General features: G+C 49.2%; 5 protein-coding genes across 5 annotated transcripts; 2 read left to right on the forward strand and 3 right to left on the reverse strand.

The window, feature by feature from the left end:
* Positions 1 to 78: 78 nt before the first annotated feature.
* BDW70DRAFT_141915 (uncharacterized protein) lies at positions 79 to 993 on the reverse strand (the record flags this gene model as incomplete). The annotated part of the gene is made up of 2 exons (XM_073737850.1): positions 79 to 539; positions 597 to 993. Coding segments are annotated over 2 exons (783 nt in total), but the record flags the coding sequence as incomplete, so codon positions are not given.
* A 491-nt stretch (positions 994 to 1,484) lies between these two features.
* On the reverse strand, positions 1,485 to 1,713 carry BDW70DRAFT_141917 (uncharacterized protein). Its single transcript, XM_073737851.1, has one exon. It carries the CDS (start codon positions 1,678 to 1,680, stop codon positions 1,507 to 1,509), a length of 174 nt encoding a protein of 57 aa, XP_073593223.1. The 5' UTR covers positions 1,681 to 1,713; the 3' UTR covers positions 1,485 to 1,506.
* Positions 1,714 to 3,698: 1,985 nt separating this feature from the next.
* Positions 3,699 to 4,803, reverse strand: BDW70DRAFT_152547 (uncharacterized protein; the record flags this gene model as incomplete). Its single annotated transcript, XM_073739459.1, has 3 exons — positions 3,699 to 3,746; positions 4,056 to 4,345; positions 4,392 to 4,803. The coding sequence occupies 3 exons, from the start codon at positions 4,801 to 4,803 to the stop codon at positions 3,699 to 3,701; spliced, it is 750 nt and encodes a 249-aa protein (XP_073593224.1).
* Positions 4,601 to 6,048, forward strand: BDW70DRAFT_141920 (uncharacterized protein). The gene is made up of 4 exons (XM_073737852.1): positions 4,601 to 5,488; positions 5,533 to 5,632; positions 5,676 to 5,884; positions 5,928 to 6,048. The coding sequence occupies exons 1-4, from the start codon at positions 4,889 to 4,891 to the stop codon at positions 6,033 to 6,035; spliced, it is 1,017 nt and encodes a 338-aa protein (XP_073593225.1). The 5' UTR covers positions 4,601 to 4,888; the 3' UTR covers positions 6,036 to 6,048.
* Positions 6,049 to 6,729: 681 nt separating this feature from the next.
* Positions 6,730 to 9,424, forward strand: BDW70DRAFT_162664 (putative kinesin light chain; the record flags this gene model as incomplete). The annotated part of the gene is made up of 2 exons (XM_073741165.1): positions 6,730 to 7,753; positions 7,812 to 9,424. Coding segments are annotated over 2 exons (2,637 nt in total), but the record flags the coding sequence as incomplete, so codon positions are not given.
* Between the last annotated feature and the right edge of the window lie 62 nt (positions 9,425 to 9,486).

The raw sequence follows: 9,486 nt of genomic DNA on the forward strand, positions 1-9,486 counted from the left end.
GAGCCCTCTATGTAGTGTACAGAGGGGGGATCGAAGAAGATATTTATCGTCGTCGAGAAATACACGCCAGCTAAAACCCATGATGAAGCTTCAAAGCAATCCTGCCTGGGAGAACCACCTATCTGTCTTGACTAAGTTGCTTCAACCTTTCGTAACAAAGCAAATCCGGGGGGTCCTCTCTGAAACTTTTTACTATCTCTGCTGAGACTTCGAGGCCGGCATTGATAATGCTCTTTGCAGACTTCTTGTAACTCTCTTCCAATGCGCAACCCAGCGCCCCTACACCATAATTAATAACTTCTTCCCACTCCTCTGAGCTGCGTCTCTCCTCAATACGCTTGATCATCAAGCTAACGATGTCTGGCTCGTCACCTGACTGGGTTATTGCCTTTAAACATTGACCGAGACAAAGCGCAATGCCGTTCTTGTTATTGTTTTCCAGATAAAGCGAATCCTCTGATTCCAGGAGCTGGCTGAATACCGCAGTCACCTTTTCAGTCGTTTCACTCGCAACATAAAGACAGTGCAGAGTAAACCAGGTATGATGTACCTTCTTGACCAGCAAGTCACAAACTCGTAAATAACACTGTTGTAGGGCGGCTTGATAAAGATTAAAAAGCAGTTCGATGATGGGAACTGTCCATTTTCTCGTGCATTGACGGTGATAATATTCCACCACCTTGAGTGCGATCTCTTCATCTCCATTATTGATGATTGCCAGTGTAGCCTGATATAAATTCTTCATCTTAGGTGACACTGATGATGACTGTGGCCAATCAGCCTTTCGCAGGCACTTGGAGGCATGTTCGTTTGCCAGTTGTAGGAGGGAATCCGGTACAAGTGCTGGGCCTGATGGATCCGGTCGCCTTCCAAAGGCGCCTGAATGAGGCATAGGACAGCTCGAGTTATCAAGTGAGGATGACATTTGGCGCGTACTGGACAAGTCTATGATGCTAATAATGTATTAAACTCCGAGACCTTGACGCAGCTTTATAGAATTACCCAGGGCCATAAGTTTCTACTGACCATGGTTTAAGCCTGCCATGATTTGACTATTACTAGGCACCATGCCATAGACCGGATTGACTGTACTAGTGTAATTGAAGCAACTGACACATGCTACGGCCCTCTAGGAAATAGGCACATAACGTGGCTGTTGAGGCAGCCGGTGCACATCACAGAATACATGGCCACTGGTGCATGCCGTGGCGCATACGCTGCTGTACCCCTGGGTGCTTAACCAAGTTAAGGTACTGGAAATATCGGCCCCAGGTGCATATTGGCCCTGGAACCCCGGACCTAGGTCCCAAGTTCACCTAGGGACCCTAACCCGCGTATCATATAGACCTGGACACTAGACTAGCCTAGGCACAGAGATCTAGATGTTTCGAGGGTGTAGAGACCTTGCTTCAACTCCTGGTGTTGTGCAGGCCCTTTAGTATAAGCCTTGAGAAATTGCTTTGATTGGTATAGAGCCTTCTAGCCATAACACACGAGCATTATAGTTTAGGACCGAGATATACCGCCTACCCTGCGTCGTTGAGGAGATAGTGAGCGTCCTCTATGTTCAAAGTCCTCAAGTTTCCGCTTTCTTGGTCGCATTTGGTAATCCACAGTATCCAGGTGCTGGCACAAGAGCCTGTATAAACTAGCCTCCCGATTTTGTATTATACTCTTCATCCCATCACGAAATTTCTCGTCAGTTGGTAGCCGATAGGCACTCATGAATATAACATAATCCCGGCTTTGCTCGACATCCGTAAGCCATGCGTTCCATTCTCTCTCCATAACAGACCTTAGATCATTGGTGTACACCAGAAGACTCAAATTAGACTGCCAGAGCTGCTTCATAAGTGCTTTAACCCTAGGTTTTGATAGGGGGCCGCCGCCCTGTAGCTCCCATTTTGAGTTCTTATATAAGAATAATAAGAAGGGTCGAACACGGAACGCGAGAATATTGCTGATGTGTGTCTGTAGCCTTTCGATTTCAGCTTCCTGAGAAGCCAATAGCTGCTGTACTGCAATAGCTTGCTCAGCATGGGGCATCTTGCATTCTCTCAGCTCCTTCTCTATCTGTTCCCACTGTTCCTGGAGTGTCGACTCTCTTTTTGAAGTTGCTTGATGCAGCTGCTTGTTTGCCCCTTCCGCTGATTCTCTGGCCTTTTGTGGTTCATCTTCGAGCTCTGCCTCTGATCTCTGGGACTTTCCCAGGTCACCCCTGGCTTTTTCCAGTTCACTTCTGAGCCTTGCTTCTGATTCGCGGGCTTCTCGCAATTCACTCCTGAGGCTTGCTTCCGATTCCCTGACTTTTCGTAGTTCATCTGTGAGCATTGGTCCTGATCCCTGGGATTTTTCCAGTTCAATTCTGAGCCTTGCTTCCGATGCCCGGGCTTCTCGCAGTTCATTTGTGAGGCTTGCTTCTGATCCCTGGGTTTTCTCCAGTTCATTTCTGAGCCTCGCTCCTGATTCCCGTGCTTCTCGCAACTCACTCGTGAGCCTTGCTTCCGATTCCCTGACTTTTCGTAGTTCATCTGTAAGACTTGCTTCCGATTCCCGGACTTCTCGTAGTTCATCTGTGAGGCTTGCTTCTGATTTCTGGGCTTTTTCCAGTTCACTTCTGAGCCTCGCTCCTGATTCCTGGGCTTCTCGCAATTCAACTGTGAGCATTGGTCCTGATCCCTGTGCTTTTTCCAGCTCACTTCTGAGCCTTGCTTCTGATTCCCGGGATTGTCGTAGTTCAACTGTGAGGCTTGCTTCTGATCTCTGGGTTTTTTCCAGTTCACTTCTGAGGCTTGCCTCCGACCTCTGGCTATTCTCAAGCTGCAGCAGCAGATTATTCTCTACTTCTCGAAGCCTTTGTTGTGACATATCCAAATGCTCACGGAGTTTAGCTTCTGATTCTTTCAGCCGAGACTGAAGATCAGCAATAGTTTGCTGCCACCTAACACTTCGATTAGGCGTTGGTTCCGCCTGTTCTACAGTATCAATCGGGCAGAACAAAGGCGAATTGGCCTCGAGGGTTGGAACCGCTGGGATACTACAGGGGCCGAAAAAGGCCAGGTATACACACCGCCGGATGAAGAGTGTTGAAATTTGCTCTCCGTTCCACCCCTCTATGGTTTCCAAGCGGTCAAAAAATAAATAGCCAAGATCCTGCTTGTGCACTCTGAGCTGAGGCAGCCCACACCGTGACTGACTCTGCCTATCATTATCGGCCAAGAGCTCTGGAGTTGCGTCGTCATGAGTGCGCTTTGCATGACTAAAGCAATCAACGATCGTGTCGATCAGTAGCTCCATGTCCTGCGGGTCATATTGATAGCGTCCGGGCTTCCGGGCCTTGAGTAAGGCTCCAGTGGCAATCTGCCGGTCGGGTGACTTGCTGAGTATACTATTTATCTGCGCGGATTCAAAGCCAAGGCTCTTTGCGAGCTTGGCCATCTCATAGACCACGGCTTCATCGGCCTTTTCACTGGCTACCTTTGCGAGAAGGTCATCCCGCTGGGGATCTTTCGCCATCTGCGGGTAGTGGCGCATTGCAAACAACCAGAGTTCTCGGTAGCTGACATCGAGTATCTTTCTGTAGCTGCCGCGTACAGTCCGTTGGCTGGACTCATTAATCAGAATACGGCATTCCGCTGTCTCCGGTTGGAACATGTATCCCATCGCACTATAGATGGTGGGCTGGTTTTTATTCGTTACTAGCAACCTCTGTATGCACTCTGCACACGCCGTAAAGTACTTGAAATCTTCAAAAAAAGTGTAAAGAGAGGGAATAAGCCGATCGAATGCTTTCAACTTGTTCCAGATGAGCTCACGCTCTTCCGCGGTGAACTCTGAGAAGACCTGGCCGCTGATAACAAGGCCATGGACCTCCCTCGAATCTGCTGCCGAGACTCCCGGTGCCATAAGCTGTAGCCTTTCAACAGTTTGCTGGTCAACTCGCACTAGCCCTTCTGGGGTGACAATCGAGGACCAAACTTCCTGAATAAATCTCAAGTAGTTTAGGATTTCCTGGGACGTCAGTCTACTGTCAAGTTCAAGACAATGTCCCTTACCTCATCACATTTTACCGCCATAAGCTTTGCGAGTGATCCTATGCGTAATCCAGACCAGAGCCCAGGAATAGGCAGGAGTTTATCGAATGCATCTCGAAATTCCTCGTGCGCGAGGAGTGCCTTCAGACGTTTTTCTTTGTTGGGTGTTAGGCGAGACCACCACCTCTTGCGAAACCGTGCATTATGCTCGCTCTCGTACTGCCGAATCTTGCGGTATATCTGCCCATCTGTGGGTGGCTTTTCGTTTGAATATTCTTCCAGCAGTGATGTCTTGAGCTCCGCACTCATATCTGCCATGCATTAGCTCAGGCAAGTCATGCGCTAACAGACGCCTACCTGATAGGTATATATCAATAGTCCACCATCGGTCAGTGGGCGGTAGTAGCTCCTTACCCACCTCAATGCGATGTCGACCATGGAGACATTGGAGCTGCCTAGAGTCGAACCGGAGAACAGGGAGTTGACTCGGCGGATTAGTCAGCAAGGCTCCCGGGCTAATGCCGGCATTAGAAAGCGAAGTCTCCAGGACTTCACGGGAAACAACAGCCGTGGCATGGTTACGGATGTCCAGTCGACGACAACCATCCTTACGAAAGATGCGGCGCAGCCTGTCAAGCTTGACTCCATCAAGCTCGGACTCGGAGTGATAGTATATCTCATCCAACCAAACCTTGGCTGTGCCCTGGTACCTCAGATGTCTTTCATTCGCCAGTCGCCGCTCAGTGTCAGTAAAATATAACTCTGCCATCTTGATCTATGGATAAAGGTCCGTCAGACTCAGGGTGTATGCTGATCTTTAGATAAGTGTTGGTGTGGTAGACCTACGCCACGGTATGCCTCAGCCACGGTTTTCATTAACCCGAAACTGTGGCCTCCTGTCCATAAATGTGTTTTGGCCTGCAAGTCCCGTAGTCCAAGTCCAGCATACAATGGCATCCCAAGACAATAAGCGCATGACCCAGTTCGACTTGGCGTCACTTCGGGCCCATAATCCACCCTTGCTCAAGACGGGTGGCCGTGCCCCGAGAACGACAGAGCCAAAATCAATCCAAGGAAAACCCAGAGATTTAGTTCTTCCCAGCCTTGTCTCTAGCGTGAAAAATACCCTGCCGCGTCTCCCTGTTCAGGATGGCTCACCGTGGAAACGATATCGCAGTCTTCACAAAGAGAACATTGGGGTTCCTGTTACTGTTGTGATACATGAAGAGCATCCGCAAAATCTTTTGGTCATTCGGACCTACGACCAGAGCCGAGTGCCTGTTTCCCAGGCCTTGCGGGCAACGCCGCATAAGAATATAGTTACGGTACAGGAGGCATTCAAGCACGACGGAGAAATATATCTACTGCATGAATACCTCCCACTTTCTTTAGACCGTATCGTCGGATCCCCAATCTATCCGGACGAGGTTCAGCTGGCATCAATACTGGGACAGGTGTGTTATAGCCCCGCGTGGTAGGAGATCTCTAACCGTAACAGGTGATTAATGGTCTGCTATACCTTCAGTCCAGTGGCATTCAGGTGGATTCACTGCAGTGCTCAGAGATATTGCTTAGCCTGGGTGGCGAAGTCAAGATTGGTAAATGGTTCCTATAATATCAGTTCGTTTCTAATCATCACAGGCAAGTTTCAATTGGTTCCGGCAAGTGGTTCCTTCCATTCCCAGAACGTGGAATTGCTCAGGCGAATCACACTAGAGCTCATGGAGGGGCCTGATGCGGGGGAGAGATCCACCGGTGTCAGAAACCTCCACCGCTGGCCCCTTGGCTCAGATGCTGTTGACTTCGTTTCTGCCATTACCTCGGCGGCCTCGCTAGAGGACCTGCGTAAGGTAATTCAAGAACCACCTTGCTTGACGAAACTAATGTTCCCAGCATGCGCTCATTTCCAAGACCCCCTGGGACAAAGTCCATCTGGTTTGGTTGGCCCACTATATGGTGAAGACAACCTGGAATGGTTGTGGACTCTGTGAAGTAAATTAACTAGTTAACATCACCTGTGATCAATATAGTGCCTTGCACAACTGCCCAGAATTCTTCCATTTTGTTTGCCGAATCCTCACCCAGCGGTTTAGTACTTTTGCAGTTAGTGGAACATAAAATCACTTGGCAAACTAGATTTGATTTCGTAATTTCCTGGAATTTCATCCTGCTCTTATTGTACTGGACCATTTGCGTTATCTTCTGTGAGCAACAGTAGTCCGACCTTTTGCCGAAAAAGCTTTATTGAGCTTCCACTCAGCCAAAAACGGCTAGCCCTCCGTGGAGAGCTAAGTTCTGACTAATATACTGCTTGTCAAGCTTGCAGGATATTTCTTGCAAACACGACAAACAGCAGAGGCGCGGGCGGTTACCCAAACGCGAGCCGGGGCAGGAACACCGTTCCCAACTACATCCTACCCGGTTGTGTCATTTCGAGAGTCCCATGACCGATTGCTGGCTGCCTCGACGTACTAAGACGATGTGATGCCAGTATTCGCACTGCCCCTCATCTGGGCGGCTAAATCGCGGCCCTGTGGTTGGTGAGAAGAGATTGTGAGGCTGTGAACGCAACTGCCTCAGCTTGCCAACTTCAGCTCTGCTTATCCTCCATCGCCAGGCCTTTTCATCGAAAGCCTGACATACAAAAATCTACTTGAATCCCTATCCGAAACCCTTCCATGACTTGTTTTGCGAAATGCGACCGAGAAGCCGCGACGACTTTGCGATCGCGATTATCTGTGCCCTCCCTCTCGAGGCGGAAGCGGTCGAAGCCCTGTTCGATGAAACCTATGATCGGTTTGGAAAATACTATAGCAAACAACGAGGCGACGCGAATGCATATATCAATGGACGGATTGGCAAGCATGATGTGGTGCTGTGCTACATGCCTGGAATGGGCAAGGGAAGTGCGGCAGGTGTTGCCTCTAGCCTGCGAGCCAGCTACACGGGCATTGAGCTTGCTCTGGTTGTTGGTATCTGCGGAGGCGCCCCGCCACCACCGAAGTATCAAGAGATACTCCTAGGCGATGTGATCATCAGTGATTCCGTGATTGAATATGACTTTGGCAGACAATACCCTGGTGGTTTCCAACGGAAGACTGGCGTCAAGGACACGTTGGGCAGGTCTGGTCCAGAGATTCGGGCACTTCTTAATGGTCTTCGTGCTGAGAATGCTCGCAATGAACTCCAGAACCAGACACAGCAATATCTTCACATTCTCCAACAAAGGGCGAAGTGGTATCGTCCAGGGGTTAGTGACATCCTTTTTAAGGCCTCCTATCTTCATAAGCATTACAATCATGCTTCTCCTGCTGGGTGCTCCTGCCTTGGAAGTGACTCACTTGATCAAGTTAGTGATCAAATTTGTAAGGAGGCATTAGAAGAGGATTGTGATGATCTCAACTGCGATAAAGGTCAACAAATCCGATGTCGAGAGATCTCAGAAGCTAATCCAACCTCTATATATATTGGACCAGTTGCTTCTGCTGACATGGTCATGAAGTCTGGACAGCATCGTGATGAAATTGTCAGAAAAGAGAAGGTTATTGGCTTTGAAATGGAGGGGGCAGGGGTATGGGACCATGTTCCCTGCATCATTATCAAGGGTGTGTGCGACTATGCCGACAGTCATAAGAACAAGTTGTGGCAGGCATACGCAGCCGCAACCGGAGCCTCGGCGACAAAGGCTTTCTTGGAGTACTGGCCTGCAAACCATAAAGGTCAGTGGAGAGTCTAGGACATAGGAGTTTTATAGTTAATATCTTATATTCCAAATAGATGCGAGTAGAAACCGTCACTTCATGATCCCCTTTGCGAGGAATCCGCATTTTGTGGGCCGGCAGGAGGAAATACAGAAAATAGAGGATTTGATCTCTGCGCCAGATGGACCGAAAAAGCTGGCCATTACTGGATTGGGTGGGGTGGGGAAGACCCAGCTTGCGCTGGAGCTAGCTTACCGCATCCGAGATAGAGAGCCCGAATGTTCGATCTTCTGGATCCCGTGTACCAGTCACGAGAGTGTCGAACAGGCTTGCATGAGGATTGCACAAATGGTAGGGATCCAAAATGTGGAACCAGCAGAGGTGAAGGAGCGCCTCAAGATTTACCTCACTCAAACCAACAAGAAGTGGATCCTGATCTTCGACAATGCAGATGATATGGATATGTGGGTTAAGGGCGGCCCTGCAGCACCACCACTTAAGGGTATTATCCCTCAAAGTGAGAACGGCCATATACTCTTTACATCCCGCAATCAACAGCTTGCATTGAACCTGGCATCGCCGAATGTGCTCTCTGTCCCTGACGTGGACCAAAGGACTGCCATTCAGATATTCAGGAAATTACTAATCCGAAAGGAGTTGCTACAGGATAATCATGTAATAAGGATACTCCTCGCGCAGCTTGCTTTTCTTCCTCTGGCAATCAGCCAAGCCGCGGCTTACATTAATAAAAACAGCATTTCCCTAGCTAGATACATGTCTTTGCTTGGTGAGCACGAGGAAAGCACAATAGAACTGCTTGCGGAGGAGTTTGAGGATGATGGACGCTATGCAGAGATTCAGAACCCAGTGGCCACAACCTGGCTGATCTCTTTCTTACAGATCCAGCAATTGGATGAAGAGGCAAGCAACTACCTGTCGTTCATAGCTTGCATTAGTCCACGGGACATACCAGAGTCAATCCTTCCATCAACAACTTCTGCAAAAAAAAAGGTGGAAGCATTAGGTGTCCTGAAAGCATACTCCTTTGTCACTGCGCAGGTTGATGATAGCTTTTTTAGTCTTCATCGACTTGTGCACCTTGCTACTCGAAATTGGCTAAGAAGAAGAGGGACCTTTGAGACTTGGGTGGAGAGAGCCACTGCCCAGTTGGACAAGATTTTTCCTAGTGACAAACATGAGAATCGACAAATATGGAGGAGCTACCTGCCTCACGCACTATATCTGGTAGACAGTGCAGAGTTTCGGGCTTACCAGGATAACCATAAAGATTTTCTTGCAAGAGTAGGAAGCTGCCTGCAAAGTGATGGAAGATATGCTGAGGCAGAAACTCTGTTTCGAGATGTCCTAAGAGTCCGAGAAAGAGCTTGCGGTCCTGAGCACCCTGATACTCTGACCAGTGTCAGCCAGCTTGGTTCTGTTCTTGCACGGCAGGGCAAGTATGAGGAGGCAGAGGCCATGCACCGACGAGACCTAGTAGGGTTAGAGAAGGTCCTTGGTCCTGAACATCCTGATACTCTGACCAGTGTCAGCAACCTTGGTTTAGTACTTGCTGACCAAGGCAAGTATGAGGAGGCAGAGGCCATGCACCGAGAGGCACTCCAAGGTTATGAGAAGGTCCTTGGTCCTGAGCATCCCAATACTCTGGCCAGTGTCAGCAACCTTGGTTCAGTACTTGCACGGCAGGGCAAATATGAGGAGGCAGAGGCCATGCACCGACAGGCACTCCAAGG

This window comes from Aspergillus foveolatus (genome assembly GCF_047715535.1).
Source record: "Aspergillus foveolatus strain CBS 279.81 unplaced genomic scaffold BDW70scaffold_53, whole genome shotgun sequence".
NCBI classification, from domain to species: domain Eukaryota; kingdom Fungi; phylum Ascomycota; class Eurotiomycetes; order Eurotiales; family Aspergillaceae; genus Aspergillus; species Aspergillus foveolatus.

Excerpts from the sequence above, each read along its gene's own strand:
- BDW70DRAFT_141917 (XM_073737851.1), bottom strand. The coding sequence starts at position 1,680 with ATGAAGAGTATAATACAAAATCGGGAGGCTAGTTTATACAGGCTCTTG.
- BDW70DRAFT_141920 (XM_073737852.1), top strand. The coding sequence starts at position 4,889 with ATGCCTCAGCCACGGTTTTCATTAACCCGAAACTGTGGCCTCCTGTCC. Across the intron at positions 5,633-5,675 it reads GGGTGGCGAAGTCAAGATTG|GCAAGTTTCAATTGGTTCCG; the intron begins GTAAATGGTTCC and ends TAATCATCACAG. Across the intron at positions 5,885-5,927 it reads CGCTAGAGGACCTGCGTAAG|CATGCGCTCATTTCCAAGAC; the intron begins GTAATTCAAGAA and ends TAATGTTCCCAG.